At 42.3% G+C, this 18231-nt stretch overlaps 4 protein-coding genes across 4 annotated transcripts; 3 read left to right on the plus strand and 1 right to left on the minus strand.

Annotated features, from left to right (window-relative positions):
* Positions 1–166: 166 nt before the first annotated feature.
* CCR75_005810 (uncharacterized protein) lies at positions 167–571 on the plus strand (the record flags this gene model as incomplete). Its single annotated transcript, XM_067963885.1, has 1 exon — positions 167–571. One exon carries the CDS (start codon positions 167–169, stop codon positions 569–571), a length of 405 nt encoding a protein of 134 aa, XP_067819157.1.
* A 518-nt stretch (positions 572–1089) lies between these two features.
* Positions 1090–6240, plus strand: CCR75_005811 (uncharacterized protein; the record flags this gene model as incomplete). Its single annotated transcript, XM_067963886.1, has 1 exon — positions 1090–6240. One exon carries the CDS (start codon positions 1090–1092, stop codon positions 6238–6240), a length of 5151 nt encoding a protein of 1716 aa, XP_067819156.1.
* A 130-nt stretch (positions 6241–6370) lies between these two features.
* Positions 6371–9148, plus strand: CCR75_005812 (uncharacterized protein; the record flags this gene model as incomplete). Its single annotated transcript, XM_067963887.1, has 1 exon — positions 6371–9148. One exon carries the CDS (start codon positions 6371–6373, stop codon positions 9146–9148), a length of 2778 nt encoding a protein of 925 aa, XP_067819155.1.
* A 6095-nt stretch (positions 9149–15243) lies between these two features.
* Positions 15244–18162, minus strand: CCR75_005813 (uncharacterized protein; the record flags this gene model as incomplete). Its single annotated transcript, XM_067963888.1, has 1 exon — positions 15244–18162. The coding sequence occupies one exon, from the start codon at positions 18160–18162 to the stop codon at positions 15244–15246; it is 2919 nt and encodes a 972-aa protein (XP_067819154.1).
* Between the last annotated feature and the right edge of the window lie 69 nt (positions 18163–18231).

The raw sequence follows: 18231 nt of genomic DNA on the forward strand, positions 1-18231 counted from the left end.
AATACGTGCTTTCCGACTGCCTGACCAATCAAACTTAAACACTCGAGGGCAATGCCTCCAAGTGTTGCGGAGCTACACACAGTCGGCAATGGTTTGAGTCCATTTGTGGAGTTCTTTGTGACATGGACACTTTCTTCTAGACAATTGTATAGAATTTGCTGCAAAGATGGCACGACGACAGCAGTCAAGATCTCGGGTCGGAAGGACTGCTCCAATGCATCTAAATGAAGAAGCACCATACTTAACGCACGCAAAGAATTCAATGCTACACGACCTTCGCGATCTTGTAAGCCTTTCGAGAGTATATCAAGGACTATACTGTGAAGTGATGGCGTTCCAATTGTCTCGAGAGTGCTCTGTGATATTTGACTGGCTAGAACGACTGCAATCATTTCGAGGATTCGTAATGCTGCCTCGCGTAGAAATACAATTGAAGCTTTACTCCACTGCAATAGCGTCGGAAAAAGAGAGTCCCATTGTCCATCCTCGAGGATACTGCTTGCCAGCTCGCCTACTGTATCACATACTATACGACGAATGCTACGATTGTTTTCGCCTGCTTCAAGGATAGCAACGAGTTCTTTTTTTATAATGCGTCGAGTCTGTTCAGTCGCTCGTGGCCATAAGGACACAGTGTCACGTAGCAGCACGCGACGAAGTAGCACAGCAGCGAGGGCGCGGATGTCATCAGGACTGGTCGAGTGGATGACGTGCACAAGTCCTAGAAGAAGCTCGTCACTACAAGAGGCTTGCTTTAGTATTGCAAAGTGCGCTTCGGCGGCATTTCGTGGCATATTGTCCACGGCCAAGAAACTACATAAAATTACCTCCTGACCATTTAAAACGTGCCCAATTAATTCTAAAAAGCTGATCGATCGACACCTTTTTTACGAATCCGATGCTTTTTTAGAGAACAAATTTGTCAAATTTAAAAGCATTTCACAAAAAAAAAAGTATTAGCATCGTAAAGAAAGCACGATGGAAGGGCATACTATGAGATGCATCTGATCCTACGGGCTAAAGACAGTACCGAGGATGTCACAGGATACGCGCGTAGCCACCATTTTGAATTCATACTTCATCGCCGCCATGCATCTCCCAAGCGCCTTGTTCACGGCCGCTATGGCTCTTTTCGTCGACGCTGATCCCACTTCGTCCGTAAAGCCTCTTCTCGTCAGTCCCGATGACCAGGATTCGACAATTCTCAACGCGAATACCGTTGCTGAGAGGCCTCGACTCCTCTTTTCCGATGCGTTGCTTGTCGACCCTACTTCTGCCTTGTTTAACCCCATCAATTCTAATGACCAAGATTTAATTCGCCCCGAGCCAATTGCCTTCTCGACTATGTCTGACCCTTCTGATCATGATGCTCTGCGCGTTGTCTCTGATACCGCCTCGTCCGCAACGCCTTCCCCCTTCAATTCAGATGATCAGGGGCCGGAGTGCTACATGACGAGTTTTATCGCTGAGAGGCCTTACTTTTCCGATTCTGGTGCCCAACGCCGTGACCCGGACAGTTTTTCGTCCTCAAAGCCTCACCTCGAAAGTCTTAAAGACCACAATGCCTCTCGCTTCAAGTCAAGTGTCTTTTCGTCAAACTCAAAAAATATCAATTACGGTGCTCTGAGCAGTAATTCATCGTCTGCGAAGACTCGCCTTGTCAAACCTGACCACCAGAATTGGATGCACTCTAAGGCGAGCGAAACTAAGCGACTATTGATGCCAGATGGTCTACCTTTCTTGGAAGAGGCAACAGAGTTTACTGAAAAGTTTCTGGAACATTTCTCAACCATTAATAAAGCCGATATTCCTGCATCTGCATATGCTCAAATAGAACGCACCTTGCGAGATGAAACTCCAATTCCGCGTATTAACGAAAAGTTGATTAAATATCTCTACTTCCCAAAGTATCCGTGGGTGGAACGTGAATTAACTTTGCGGAATAAGATCTTGGACCCGTACCGCTCTGATTACTTCGATTTTTATCTCCATTATTCTATTGATTTAATACATCCGGCTGACGTTTGCGAATTAGCTTTTAAGGATCTCAAGGGCTTGCCTATGACATTTTGGCCTTTCAAATCGTTTCTTGAGTATATCGATTTCGTTAAAAATACCGCTTTTTTCAAGAATTACGGCTTTATTATATCCAAGAACATTTTAAAACTCCGGGATGACATCGACTGGGTTGACTTTTTGACCGCCAATCAGCCGGAATACCTAACATCTACAGTTGTACGATTGAAAAATAGCCTCTGGATGAAGTGGATCAACGAATTTAAGTATCCGGCTGACATCGGTGAACTCTTTAATGTTGCTTCAAATGCAAAATATCAACCAATTCTTGATGGGTACAAAAATTTCATCAAGAATGGAGGATATACGGAATTCCCTCGATCCGAATATCTTAAATTTGTAACCGGTGATACACGATTTTTTGATCAAGCGGAACCCGACGGCACAAAGTTGCTTCCGCTTTACGTAGATTACGTCGCCACCTACAACGAAGCCAATCCGACGGAGCCAATGAATCTATTTCCACTGCTTCGGACTCGTTTTACGGAAGGACAAGTATCTAAAATGAGTTATATGTGCCAAGACCCAAAAGCAGCTGAAGCGGGAAAAAAAGCGCTGAATGCGTACTGGATTGCTACATATTCAACAAGTGGATTGTTTGATCGACTAAACTTATCTTCGATTAAAAACAAGAAATATCATTGGAGTGTACTGAGCTCTTTCATCGACTATCTTATTTCCAAGACACTGCTGTCCGACAGTAAGCACGAGTATAATGTCTTGATTGAAAAGTATGGCCTTAAAAAGGTCATCACATTGACATATGCTGCTACAGCAGATTTAGAAGATCATTCAAAAGACTTTTTGCGACAAGAGCTTCTGAAATATACAAAGGAAGAGAATTTAGATCTCAAAACAGAGATTTTGAATGTGCTCGGACTTGAATCGCACAACAACCAAGAGTTACTGGCACTCATTGTCGTTTCTGTCGCTGAATACAATAAAAAGCATCCGCAGGAGCCGTTGGATTTTCTTGCGGTGCTTAAGGCTTGTAATTACGATAAAGATGTGGTCAAGGCTGTGTTAGCTTGCAAGGAGATAAAAGACCCTGATATTGCGAAAATAATAAAGGCTGAGTTGATGGATAATATGCTTAAGGCAGGAACGCCTCCTGCTAAACTTTGTACTGACTTAGTCGTGCCTTTGGATCCAAAAGCGTCAACTTATCAGTGGGCACTGATTTTTCTCGATGACTACTGTAAAAAGTGCAAGAATGCTGGCTTGGAAGGTAATACTAATTGGGAGAACATTTTAACTACGACGATCCCCCCTAGAAAGTTAATCAAGCTAAGCCTTCTAGACGCTACTGGGCCAATTCAGCAGGATCTAGATATTCTTCAAAAAAAGATTCCTAAATTGCACAAGATTCAAAAAATCAGCCCTTCAACAGTCATTGAAATCTTACAGGCTGACAAAATCGTGCCAATTGAGACAAAGAGGATGGATTTCTGGGTGGCATATTTTGATTTTTATCGTCGTCATAACTCCGTCAGTTCTAATTTTATGATTAAAGGGTTTTTTAATCCTTCCCGACTATCTACGGCTATTTCGGACAGCGAAATCAATCGGATCAATGAGCTGCATGTATCTGCAAAAGCGAATCCCGCTGCCAAACAATTGTTCAATGCCCTCGAGCGAAAGTGGTTTTATGATCTCAGGACAGAAGGAGCGACGTTCGAATCGCAACTGGAAATTCTGAATTTAAAGATGAAGAATCCAGATATTGCGAAAGATTATAACGCGTTTTACCATAAGATCGACAAAAAGGTTCAAATCATAACAAAGATGGATATAGAAAAACAGTTGCGTCACTTTGTCGAAATGGCCGAAGACCTCAACAAGGACGTGCTGTCGGATCCATGGGATCCTTATGAGCTGCTCCAAGCTACTGTAAGCAAATACGATCTGGCAATGATAATTACTGCAAGCCAGAAAAATGAGCCGACTGAGACCATCGTAGACAATGCAGCGATGAAAATGTTTAAACAATTTCATGCCTCGATAAAGATGGGCACTTTTGAGGATCTGGTTGATTTGTTGAAGCTACACAAGATCGCACAAGAAAAGGATACTTTATTCAGCTCGCTGGAATGGGCCTGCTTGTTAGACCACATTGATCAAGTCAAAAACAATAGATTTGTCATAGTCGACACAATCAAGTTTTTAAAGCAATACTTTGACATGGAGGCTCTTGTTTCGCTCTTTCCTACTTTAGGGAAAGATTCAAGGACGAGGCATATCATCCAACCTCTCGTAGACGATCTCGCAACTCTTGATGACAACAAAAACCCAGAAGAAGTATTGCGTATCTTACAATTCGGCGTAGAAAATTCCCAATCAGAGGATATAACACTGTTTTGCATGCGTGCAAAGGTGTGGATGAGTTTTGTAATATCTTACCGCAAAACGATTGGTAACTCGTTCTCGGCAATGAAATCATTGAGAAAAGTTTATGGCGACAAGAAGCTGGCTGCAATGCTCGCTAAGGCAGAAAATACTCCAGGTTTTCGCGAACTAGCCAAACACCTTCAGGATGAGTTTTTGCGTGCGTTGCTTAATCATGACTTACCTATCGAGAATATTAAAAATAAACGACCAACGACACGCGCAAAACCTGTGGCAGATGACTCTAGCCTGCAGACATTGTTGTCTGATTATCATGCTCTTCGAAGAGACATACACAACATGTTACGAATGCCTCAAGAAATGACCCTAGAGGGCTTATCCGGAACCATAGAAACCGTTGAAAATTGGTATAATGTGGGTCCTAATCTCGAACACTTGAGCAAGTATTCAATACTTCGCACTCGATTTGGAGAATCCGAGATAGCTGATTTGGTCAAACGTGGCCGGAATTCTCACTTAAAAAACATTCAAAAGATGGCAAGTACGATTTATCACGACCAAATATCGTGTAATTTCAGCCCTGAAACGACAAGTCAGATTTTATACCAGGGTTCGAATAAAGATCTGGATTTCAGTAGTAAGGCACAACTGGTTACGCTGCAAACGCATATAAACTCGTTCAATGCGTATTATCCAAATTCCGATAGAACTTTGTATACTGTATTGAAAGATCTGACGGGCGACGATGAGAAAGCCATTATACAAGAGTTTATTATAAGTGCAGGGGAATTTTCAGATGAGATTCCATTGCAACTTTGGAAAGAGCAGATGCAACGTTGGATTAATAGGGAGCTCGATCCAAGTATTGCTTTCGAGATGTTGCCAACGATGCCCGTACGCAAATGGCCAGTTTTTTTTAAAGTGCAGTATTTAGTCCACTACCTCACACATTTTAACGCGGCTACCAGTAAGTCTCGTTTGGAAATTAAGAATTTATATGAAATTCCCGATCTAAAGCTGACCCGAAGAGACAATGCGCCAAGTTTGTTTTTAGAAAATTCGATGCTTGTCGTTGTATCGCATGTGCTTGGCATTCCAAAAGACCAAACCAGGAAGTGGCTTCGTCATATCTCCTTTTTATCCAGCGAGAATCCGACTTTTAAGATTGAGTGGGACAGCGTTACTGTGTTACGATGTTTTTTTCCAGACGATAAATTGAAATTGAAGCTTCAAAAGGTGGCCGCGGATTTAAGATACGAAGCGCATGCCAAAACTCTGCTGAATGATTTAAATCAAGTGTTGTTCAAGGCTCATCACGACAAGATAACAGAATATTTAAGCTCGACGTCGAATCTCAAGGTTGAGAAGAAAGCTTTCTTTGCCCAGCCACAGATGAAGTTTTTGTCGTCAGATGTGGAATTGTTTAATAAATTGTATCCGGACAGCCCCACCACATTAAACGCTGTCTTGAAAGCTGTTTTGAAAGAAGACGATGCAACTTTCTTACAACGCGTTCTCAGCGCTTTGGATAACGATAATTCGAAAGAAATTGTATTACGCCTTTACGAGGAGGAGCTTCAGTTTTGGTTAAAGAAAAAAACACCACCAACAGATTTCTTAAATTATTTAGAAGGACTCGATGATTTGAAATTTCTCATCATGGTGCAGTATTCCTTCGACTTTATCCAGATGATTCCTAAGGATGACTATGCGGCCACGATTACTAAAATGGGGGCATTTGAGGATGCATGGAAAATATGTACGNCCTTCCCGACTATCTACGGCTATTTCGGACAGCGAAATCAATCGGATCAATGAGCTGCATGTATCTGCAAAAGCGAATCCCGCTGCCAAACAATTATTCAATGCCCTCGAACGAAAGTGGTTTTACGATCTCAGGACAGAAGGAGCGACGTTCGAATCGCAACTGGAAATTCTGAATTTAAAGATGAAGAATCCAGATATTGCGAAAGATTATAACGCGTTTTACCATAAGATCGACAAAAAGGTTCAAATCATAACAAAGATGGATATAGAAAAACAGTTGCGTCACTTTGTCGAAATGGCAGAAGACCTCGACAAGGACGTGCTGTCGGATCCATGGGATCCTTATGAGCTGCTCCAAGCAATTGTAAGCAAATACGATCTGGCAATGATAATTACTGCAAGCCAGAAAAATGAGCCGAGTGAGACCATCGTAGACAATGCAGCGATGAAAATGTTTAAACAATTTCATGCCTCGATAAAGATGGGCACTTTTGAGGATCTGGTTGATTTGTTGAAGCTACACAAGATCGCACAAGAAAAGGATACTTTATTCAGCTCGCTGGAATGGGCCTGCTTGTTAGACCACATTGATCAAGTCAAAAACAATAGATTTGTCATAGTCGACACAATCAAGTTTTTAAAGCAATACTTTGACATGGAGGCTCTTGTTTCGCTCTTTCCTACTATAGGGAAAGATTCAAGGACGAGGCATATCATCCAACCTCTCGTAGACGATCTCGCAACTCTTGTTGACAACAAAAACCCAGAAGAAGTATTGCGTATCTTACATTTCGGCGTGGAAAATTCCCAACCTGAGGATATAACACTGTTTTGCATGCGTGCAAAGGTGTGGATGAGTTTTGTAACATCTTACCGCAAAACGATTGGTAACTCTTTCTCGGCAATGAAATCATTGAGAAAAGTTTATGGCGACAAGAAGCTGGCTGCAATGCTCGCTAAGGCAGAAAATACTCCAGGTTTTCGCGAACTAGCCAAACACCTTCAGGATGAGTTTTTGCGTGCGTTGCTTAATCATGACTTACCTATCGAGAATATTAAAAATAAACGACCAACGACACGCGCAAAACCTGTGGCAGATGACTCTAGCCTGCAGACATTGTTGTCTGATTATCATGCTCTTCGAAGAGACATACACAACATGTTACGAATGCCTCAAGAAATGACCCTAGAGGGCTTATCCGGAACCATAGAAACCGTTGAAAATTGGTATAATGTGGGTCCTAATCTCGAACACTTGAGCAAGTATTCAATACTTCGCACTCGATTTGGAGAATCCGAGATAGCTGATTTGGTCAAACGTGGCCGGAATTCTCACTTAAAAAACATTCAAAAGATGGCAAGTACGATTTATCACGACCAAATATCGTGTAATTTCAGCCCTGAAACGACAAGTCAGATTTTATACCAGGGTTCGAATAAAGATCTGGATTTCAGTAGTAAGGCACAACTGGTTACGCTGCAAACGCATATAAACTCGTTCAATGCGTATTATCCAAATTCCGATAGAACTTTGTATACTGTATTGAAAGATCTGACGGGCGACGATGAGAAAGCCATTATACAAGAGTTTATTATAAGTGCAGGGGAATTTTCAGATGAGATTCCATTGCAACTTTGGAAAGAGCAGATGCAACGTTGGATTAATAGGGAGCTCGATCCAAGTATTGCTTTCGAGATGTTGCCAACGATGCCCGTACGCAAATGGCCAGTTTTTTTTAAAGTGCAGTATTTAGTCCACTACCTCACACATTTTAACGCGGCTACCAGTAAGTCTCGTTTGGAAATTAAGAATTTATATGAAATTCCCGATCTAAAGCTGACCCGAAGAGACAATGCGCCAAGTTTGTTTTTAGAAAATTCGATGCTTGTCGTTGTATCGCATGTGCTTGGCATTCCAAAAGACCAAACCAGGAAGTGGCTTCGTCATATCTCCTTTTTATCCAGCGAGAATCCGACTTTTAAGATTGAGTGGGACAGCGTTACTGTGTTACGATGTTTTTTTCCAGACGATAAATTGAAATTGAAGCTTCAAAAGGTGGCCGCGGATTTAAGATACGAAGCGCATGCCAAAACTCTGCTGAATGATTTAAATCAAGTGTTGTTCAAGGCTCATCACGACAAGATAACAGAATATTTAAGCTCGACGTCGAATCTCAAGGTTGAGAAGAAAGCTTTCTTTGCCCAGCCACAGATGAAGTTTTTGTCGTCAGATGTGGAATTGTTTAATAAATTGTATCCGGACAGCCCCACCACATTAAACGCTGTCTTGAAAGCTGTTTTGAAAGAAGACGATGCAACTTTCTTACAACGCGTTCTCAGCGCTTTGGATAACGATAATTCGAAAGAAATTGTATTACGCCTTTACGAGGAGGAGCTTCAGTTTTGGTTAAAGAAAAAAACACCACCAACAGATTTCTTAAATTATTTAGAAGGACTCGATGATTTGAAATTTCTCATCATGGTGCAGTATTCCTTCGACTTTATCCAGATGATTCCTAAGGATGACTATGCGGCCACGATTACTAAAATGGGGGCATTTGAGGATGCATGGAAAATATGTACGATTGAGGCGTTGAGAAAAGAGGTCAATTTTGATGATGCGATTCTAATCGATAAGTTGGAAAAGTTCATTGAAGCAAAAGACACTTGGAATTTAAAGTATTCATCTGGTGATAAACTACCCGTCAAGAAAAATAAACAAGTGACTTCTGCGGTGACCGATACGATACTTAACGAATTCGGGGTGGTAAAAGACTCAAAGAAAAAGTTATTTTTGATGTGGGTTAAATACATCGACGCTTTGCACGGCGAGACTTCTGCGTTTAGGATAAAATTGGACTCGAAGACTCTTGCACGAAGTTTCTTCACCCCGGCAGAAGAGGAGGCAATCAAAGCTGTGAGACGAACAAAAACTAATGTTAGTAAGAGACTAAGGTAGTGGTGTCTTGAATCTGAAAAGTAGATGGTTGTTTCGAAGAAGAATGGAAAGCATGCCTACATACTGGACGACTGTAGACCTTTATGCTACAAATTTCCTGAGCCTTGCGCTTGTATATTAGGCCAGCGTCGGTAATCAATTCCACAACAGTCTCCGCGAGTTCATACGTGCCGTTTTAGCCAAGACAACGGCAAGCAAAGGCTGGACGAGGGCAAATGAGTCTTACGTCAACGTTGTTAAAGGCTGTAAGCAAAAAATCAATCTTTATTGGTATCAATAATCCTGGCACAAATTGACGAAAGCCTTGTTAAGAATAAACATACCCGACACGAGTGTACCATGACACCTGTCGTGCGAGGAGAAGCGGTGTCTATACGTGACTTCAAAATTCAAGAGGCACAGATGAGCCCATGCCGAGAAGATCGCTTCGAAACCATTTGAGTCCGATGCAGGTTAAATTTGCCAAGCGCCGCAACTACCCGTGGTATTGCCATGAGATTATTCATCAGTGGCCCTCATTACTGTCATTTTAGATCTCCGTGTCGTATATTGCGTTGTTAAAACGAGATATATTGCTGCATGTACAAATGAGGATACGTCATTTGTAGCAATCGAAAGCACGCCCAAGTGACGCTGCACGCATGTTTCAATACATTGTCAGAAACAAAAGTACCAAGTTAGAAATCTCTTCATTAAAATCACAGTGTGCCAGTTCTAGCCAATCTCTGCCACTTTTAACTAACAAATAAGTTAGGCATCGTAGAAACCTTTTTTGCAAATATCCCACTTCTCTAAACTCGCGAGGCACCAGTGCATTGTGTGTATTAAGCATATTGCTGCTATTGTGAAAATCAGCGTGATTTCCACCCTCTGGTAGAGAAAAGCTTAACTGACGAAGAGCAGGGTCATATCACATTGCAGTTTGTGGTGGAGCTCTTGCCTAGACTCGCTCTTCATTCGTGCTTTGGATCACGTCTTTTAGCGTAACTTCTTGTTCGATGCTGCTCTTGAATCGTTACAGTTTGCACTCTTTGGTCAAATCGCTACTGGTTGTCGACGCGTAGAATCAATAATAGTAGCTGAAAGCTAAGCCGTCCAAGAGTTTTATTAGCATTGTAGAAAAAAATGCAGTGCCATCGAATGACGAGGAGAGAGCCGAACAGAAGACCTCTTCAGTTTTCTTTCGTGTTGTATTGTGGTTGTTCGAACGAAGCGCAGCTTGGCAAAGCGCCAAAATCGATTAGTTGACCTATGCAAATAAATTCCGTAGCCAAAGATGCATCCATTCTGAACAAGTTTAGAATTTACGTCCAAGAGTCAAGACCGGTTTTAAAGCGCTGAGCCTGAAACGGTCTCTCACTTTGTGCTTTTTTTGATACAAAGATATGATTCATATGCGGTGTAATAAGTCGATTAGCATGCAGCTCTAGTGTGTCTCTTTCAAGTTAAATTAGTGCTTGATGCGGTCGAAACGTACTCTATTAGACTGCATTAGTTTCGATCTTCATTCCCGATTGCTCTAATTGCCAAAGGCTAACTCTTGATTGCACGGTCTCACCGGCTCAAGAGATTTTTCACGTCTAAGCTCTCTGCTTGGAAATTGCGCTGACTTAATTGCTAGAAGTATAAACGAAATCATGTCTGCAGGTAAGCTGAATCCATCACGGTATCGTGCTGATCCATCGACGTGCATTCATGCCACTGCAGATTTTGCGTTTGAACTATCTACTGCATTAGTTCTTTGCATCTCATCAGCTCGGTTTGTCGATATAGTTCAAATGGAACAAATGTCGTGATTGGATTGCAATACTGTGTTACGTCCATTTCACGCATCGCGACGGTCGGTGTTGCTTTATTTACCGACTTTTCTTCTGCGGTCATTTCATCTTTGCGATAGCATTTTACACTGGTCTTGAATATGTTCCGTACGTGCTGCCAAAAGGCCTACAGTCGATGTTGAATGTGTCTTGGTCAGGATGTGCACCCTATAAACCCCTTGTGATACCGAGTATTTTTGAAATCGCGATTAGACAGACTCCATTTGAAGTCGATGTTTATATTTGTCAAGTAATGACGAGAACAAAAAAGTTGACGGGAGATGGTAATATCTTACTCGCTTTCATTTGACAATAGTGGATTCATTTAAAGTTTCCAAAAAAAAGGCTTACAGTAATGGCACAGGCTATGTCGTTGCGGCTCTTGACAAATTGTGTCAATATGACACGGAAGATGTCGATGCAATTATTGTCACGATTGCTCTGTCGTTTTTCACTCTTGGGAGGTTTTAACGAAATGTTGGCTGTTTTAATATTTTTATGTTTATCTTTTTAAGTACGCAATGGAAGTGAATACCCCGGTGTGGTATATCTCTGTACCGTCAAGTCCAATTGTTGGAGAAGCAAGAATGGTGTTTTTGTCAAGAGGTGGCATCCAAGCTTACCAGTCTCCATTGTCGTGTGCTTATGAATGATGAGACACCCACGGACGTCGCTTTTGAAATGGCATCACCAGCTCTCTTTGATGCTCATTTCAGGTCCTTTAAAAGATGCGTACTTACTTTGTCTAAAATCGGTGCATCTTTGTCTAAAATGGGTGCATCTTCGTCTACGCGACTCATTTAAGCAGTTTTACTAATCCATTTTGCCGCTTGCCAATCTTGTTTGTTTTGACTTGGTCCATTGACGCCGCGCTCTTGCCATTGTGCTGGGCTGGCTCGCGGGATCTATTTCGAAGAGTCTTGTCGAAATGGTGGTCAAGATTCCAGTTCCATCGAAAGACATCTCGAATAAATGGATATTGCAGGATGAATTGCGTTTGTTTAAGCCTAATACGCGCTGTTGCTTGTCGGCTTCGTTGAAAATATTAGTTTGAACACAAACTTAAGCGTGTTAATCACAAGATGCTATTGAAATTACGCGATGTTGACGCGTGCAATAACGACGACGCAGATATGGGCGTGGTATGTATCACGTGATGATTCTGATACTTGAAGTCCGATATAAGAGTCTAGATCAATTTAAAAATAACTGAGGCTGAAACAGTCTTTCTCCTGTGCTTTGCTTTCTTTCAAAGAGATGCTTTAGTAGCAGAGGAATAGCATGCTGCTCCAGTGTGTCTCTTTCAAAATGTATGCGTGCTTGATGCCGGCCAAACGTATACTATTGTGCGGCATTTGTTTCGGTCTTCATTCACGAAATTCAAATTGTAATTGCCAATGGCTAGTTCATGCGTGTGTCCGGCCTCACTTGCTTAAAAGAGATTTTACGTCCAAGCCTGCTTGGTAAATTACGTTGACTCAATTGCTGGAAGGATGAACGAAGCCATGTCTGTAGGCCAGATGATTGGTCACGGCATCGCGATAATTCATCGACATGCGTTCATGCCATTGCAGATGTCGCGTTTGAATCATTTGCTGCCTCATTTCTTAGTATCTCTTCAGCACTGTTAGATGATAATCGGTTGAGTGGATTAAAGTTTGTCATTGGATTGGAATACTGCGTCACGTCCATTTAATTCATTGGAAACGTCGGTGTTGCATTATGTATCGACTTTTATTCTTTGGTCATTTCATCTTGTGATAGCTTCTTTCAATGGTCATGAATTGCTCTGCACATACTGCCAAAAAGCCTAAGCTCGATGTTGTACGTGTCTTGGTCAGGCTGTGCGCCCTATTGACACCTCGTGATGCCTATTCTTCTCAAAATCCCGGTTTAACAAACTTCTTATTGACACCTTGTAAAGCTTAATCTTCTTGAAATCGCGATTTCATAAACTCAACTCGTTGTCGATGTACTTCTTTTTTTAATAATGCTGAGAACGAAGTGTTAATGGAATATGGTGTTACTTTACTCGCTCACGTGAATAAAGTCAACTTTTGTTGGATAAGTCACTGCGGTTGCTGCTAGTAGGAATGAGTAGTAATCTCGAAGACAAATATTTTCGCGGAATAAGTGGTTCAATTTACTCGCCCTGCTGCTGACAGTGTCGATTTGCACGGATGTTCGTAACGCTGTGTTTAAATTCACACCAATGCTTGTCATGGGTAGCTGTTTCCACTGTAACTTCTGTGGTTGAAAGGCTTAATGAAACAAATGGTAGCGTTTGGACGCGGTTGGCTGATGAATGCTCTTACGTTCGGGCCAGAAGTTGATTTGGTCGTAAGAGCTTTAAGCATGGTTTGATATCGTCGTGACACGCAAGAGTTGCATCTGAGTTTGACTATATAAATAAAGCGTAGTTGCGGGACATTGTGCATGAAGGTATTTATAATGGGGCGATGGGTTATAGCGTAGTGTGATGTGCGTGTATTCTTCCGCTTAAGACGGCGACGATTAAAGATTCTTCAGCCTTTTGTATTGGCTGAGTGGAAAAGGAAAACGTTGTTAAAAATCTTGCCACGATGCCAAGTGTTTTTTTTTTATTTCGTGGCAGCAATTGGCCGAAATCGGCACAATGTGGAACTTCTTGTAAGGATCGTCGACTCGGTTTTTGTCACTGACGATGCGTTAGGACACTGCGGAAAGCCCGCGCGGCTTCACTTGTGCGTGCTTAATCGCGGTGCTTTCGATTGCGAAAAATGACGGAGCCTGATTTAATCTCTACATCTCGTGGTAAAAATCCCTCCACCATACTCCACGTAGCGTCTTCGATCATTTGACAATAGTGGATTCATTGAAAGGTTCCAAACGAAAAAGGCTTACAATAATGGCACAGGCTATGTCGTTGCGGCTCTTGGCAAATTGTGCCATTATGACGCGGAAGATGTCGATGCATTTAATTCCACGATTGCTCTGTCGTTTTCTTCTCTTGGGAGGTTTAAACGAAATGTTGGCTGTTTTAATATTTTTATGTTTATCATTTTAAGTACGCAATGGATGTGAATACCCCGGTGTGGTATATCTCTGTATTGTCAAGTCCAAGTGTTGAAGAAGCAAGAATGGTGTTTCTGTCAATAACTGGCATCCAAGCTTACCAGTCTCCATTTTCGTGTGCTTATGAATGATGAGACACCCACGGACGTCGCTTTTGAAATGGCATCACCAGCTCTCTTTGATGCTCTTTTCAGGATTTTTGAACGATGCGTACTTACTTTGTCTAAAATCGGTGCATCTTTGTCTAAAATGGGTGCATCTTCGTCTACGCGACTCATTTAAGCAGTTTTACGAATCCATTTTGCCGCTTGCCAATCTTGTTTATCTTGACTTGGTCCATTGACGCCGCGCTCTTGCCATTGTGCTGGGCTGGCTCGCGGGATCTATTTCGAAGAGTCTTGTCGAAATGGTGGTCAAATTTCCAGTTCCATCGAAAGACATCTCGAATAAATGGAAATTGCAGGATGAATTGCGTTTGTTTAAGCCTAATACGTGCTGTTGCTTGTCGGCTTCGTTGAAAATATTAGTTTGAACACAAACTTTAGCGTGTGAATCACACGATGCTTTTGAAATTACGCGATGTTGACGCGTGCAATAACGACGACGCAGATATGGGCGTGGTATGTATCACGTAATGATTCTGATACTTGAAGTCCGATCCAACAGTCTAGATCAATCTAGAATCACTGAGGCTGAAACAGTCTTTCTCCTGACAGAGCATACAAATAATGCCGTAGATCCGCTCAAGCGAATTGTCATGTCTTCGCTAATGCCACGACTCGAAACGGGTAGATCATCAATAATACGAAGCACATATTTTAGCGCTCTTTATGTTATCATCGATGCATTTTTTCGCTGCGACTGGAAGTTTTCTGCTTGAAATGTATTAACTATAAAATAATAATTTGACGCCTTGAATGACTCAAGAATTATGTTTTGCAATGAATTGCTTCAAATTTATTAAAAAGAATTAAGCAATTATTCATTCAATGTCAAGATTACACTCTTGAGAAACGGCTATTCTTGTAAATTTCATAAGAATTAAGGCAACAAAGTGGTTTAACGTCTTCAGCATAACCGGCTCGAGCGTTCACACTTTCAAAAAAAGTTTCGCAACTTGTCGTAACCCCCCCCAACAAGTGATAAACCTAATAAATGGGCTACCGAAAATCCTTTTCCATAAACACGTTTTATCCAATTTTTCTTTCAAAAGGTGCACGATTGTTACATCTTGGAAACAAAAACTCGAGCCAACAAGAATAGCACTGGAATCAAGACAATCTGGGCATTCACGATTCCAAACATTGAAATGGAATTGCCAATTTCTTTCCAACTGCCTTCATTCTTTACACGAAAGAGAAACTGAAGCGCAAGAAAATCCGACATGACAACGACCAATAGAAAATATCGCGTCGAAGGTACCCGATGTTTCGATGCTTTGGCCTTTGACTTCGTAGTCACTGGCAAGAGCAAAATCAAATGAAACGTGCATGTCACGAGCATAAATGGAATCAAAATTTTAATCACAAGAAGGGCCCCCATGGTAAATGGAGCAAAGACCGTGACAAATCGATACGTTGACGAAATTTCAAAGCTGCTCATACTGGCAACGTTTCCCGTGCCAAAAAACGCAATATGAATGAGTAGTAAAAACACAAATGCGCGCTGGATTTCACGCCATTTGGATGTTAATGGAAGAGGGGTGTGGGCTTCGAGAAGTAACCAGCTTACGAGCACGCTACAAAGGACCACATAAAACAACACTTCATATGCAATACTTAATAAAATATAGCTCGGACCAAATGCTAACATTATTGCCACAAGTCGCTGGAGAGAACGCGAAAGTGCAAACTCCTCATGAGTTGGAGCTCGATGAACACCTTGAGCAATGGCGTCATGGCGATCGCAGTGAAAACTTGAAAACAAAGCTGCGATTGGCATACTAGCAACAAGCCAATTTGTCAATGTAAGCCCAAAAGGCGGCTTGCTTCGTTCTCCGTCTAAATATTGCATGGTCATCTGTAGTGTAATTAATGAAATAATCACGGGCATGGTCCGCAAAAGAAAGAAAGCACGTTTCGACGAAAGCTGTGGAAAAGATGCGAATTGACATTGTACGCCACCTGTAGCGAGAATTAATAACAAGCCACCAATCAATACTAACGCAGTGTGCTCGCCATACTCACAAGGTAATAATGGAAACACCGACAGAAGCAAACAACTGCCTGTCCAACAAGAAGATGGCCATGAAAACCGCGCTCTGGCGTCATGACAAGACGGAGACGTGCTAACGTATGTCCAAAAGGCGAGTCCAGAGAACAAAAGACTAAAAAGTTCACGACGTTCGTAGCCATAGACCACAAGCTCTAAACATACGACAATAAGAAACCCCTCGGCCATTGGTTGTTTCCAATATTCCGTCGAGCAAGGAGTCTTACGAATCTTTGAGTTCCATGTATGTGCAATTAAATCGCGGTGATTCAAAAGACAGTTCCAAAAAACGAGTGGAAACACAAGGTACAAATAGTACGTGAGTGGTGCTTTTTCAAGTGCGAGGTACAGGAAAGCAGCAAAGACCATGATACTCAACTTGATATCAAGATAATGGCCTCTCGGACCAAGAAACCACACGAGATGAAAGACGTGTGGATGCCAATACGCTAGGAGCACAATTAGAATCCATCCCACGTACCCCAGTACGACGGTACTGAGTAGAAAGAACCAGTCATAGCGCTGAAAGTACGCCAAGGTGTCTAAACAAATCTCCACGAGCTCTTGACTTAACGTTTCCACTTGAATATAGCGTTTATAATCGTCTTGTGTACGACTTGGAGCCTTTGCGTCTCGAAGTTCCTGTTGAAGCTTTGGAACTCGTTCGTGAAATACTTGATACGGTTGAAAATAAAACAAGGTGTGTGTTTTTTTTTCAATTTCTTTTCGTTTGGCATGAAGAAACAATTGATGGGCATTTGAATGTACTGCGTTTGCTCGGTACGCTCCTGGCGTCAAGTATGAAAACGGAAGGACTCCAACCGAATTACGAGGATAAGGTCGACCCAAGAGGGCACTGATTAAAGGCGCAATATCTGCTTGCATGACATCTTTGCGCAAACGAGTACGAAGAGCACCCCATTGCGTGATAGCAGCTTGTTCTTGTTGGCTTTGAGCACGTAATTGGGCTTGAATCTGACCACGAGAGTGAGTTGGTAAACTCACTTGAAAATGCTCTTGGAACGGTACAATTGTCGGTTTTTGGACGCCTGCTCCCCAAACGACGAGGGGTGTGCGCGTATTGGCAGGATCACCATCGCCATGAGCGCCTTTTGATCCCATCCCGTGGTCCGCTGTAAATACATAAGCCGTGCGTTGATCGTCGTTATAAAACTCGTCGATCATACGAGCTGATTTCTCGACTAATTCGTCGACAAGAGCAATATTATTTAAATAGTTGGGCGAATTGGGACGATGAGCGTGTCCATTGGAGTCAATGCCTAAATAGTGGCAAAAGATGACCACGCCGTCTTGATGGAGTTGCGAATAGCGTTTAGTGTCAGTACTTGCGGTACGAAGAAGTTGTTGTAAGCGTTCAAAGACCCACACGTCTAATTCCGATGCATCGCGTTTTGCAAAATCTTCCTCTTCGTGCGAGTAATGCTCTTCAAATGCATGTGACACATGGCGAGCAAACATGGGAACAATATCAGGACTTCCAAATAGAAATGCCGAAGTGCTTTGATTAAAAATCGAATCAAAATCCACGGGGTTATCGGCCCAGCCTTTGGTTACCGCGCTAACATCCTCGTACATACCTGCAAAGAGCGCCACGTGGCCAGGGCGGCTTTCCGTTGGTACACGCGTATGCGAGACTCCCCAGCTGCCTTGTGTGAGCATGATATTACGTAGGAAAGACACCCGAAGGTCGGACGTGGATTCATTTGTCTCGAAGAATTTATCGGCGCGACAACCGTCGGCCACGAACACCACCACGCGCTTGGCTGGTGGAGAGTCCGTGTAGTCCACATTTTCAATATGTGGCACTACTGGAGACGTGAAGTAAATGTCGAAGATGCTCAATACATAGACGGCGTGAAAGAACACCCCCAACACTAGGAGCCCAACAAGGCCATCGCCGACCTTTTTCATTTTAGCAACGTAATTAGTAATATCAGGACGCGATTTTTTTNTTTTTTTATTTCTAATTTCGAGCAACAT

This window comes from Bremia lactucae, linkage group LG15, assembly GCF_004359215.1.
Source record: "Bremia lactucae strain SF5 linkage group LG15, whole genome shotgun sequence".
NCBI lineage: Eukaryota > Oomycota > Peronosporomycetes > Peronosporales > Peronosporaceae > Bremia > Bremia lactucae.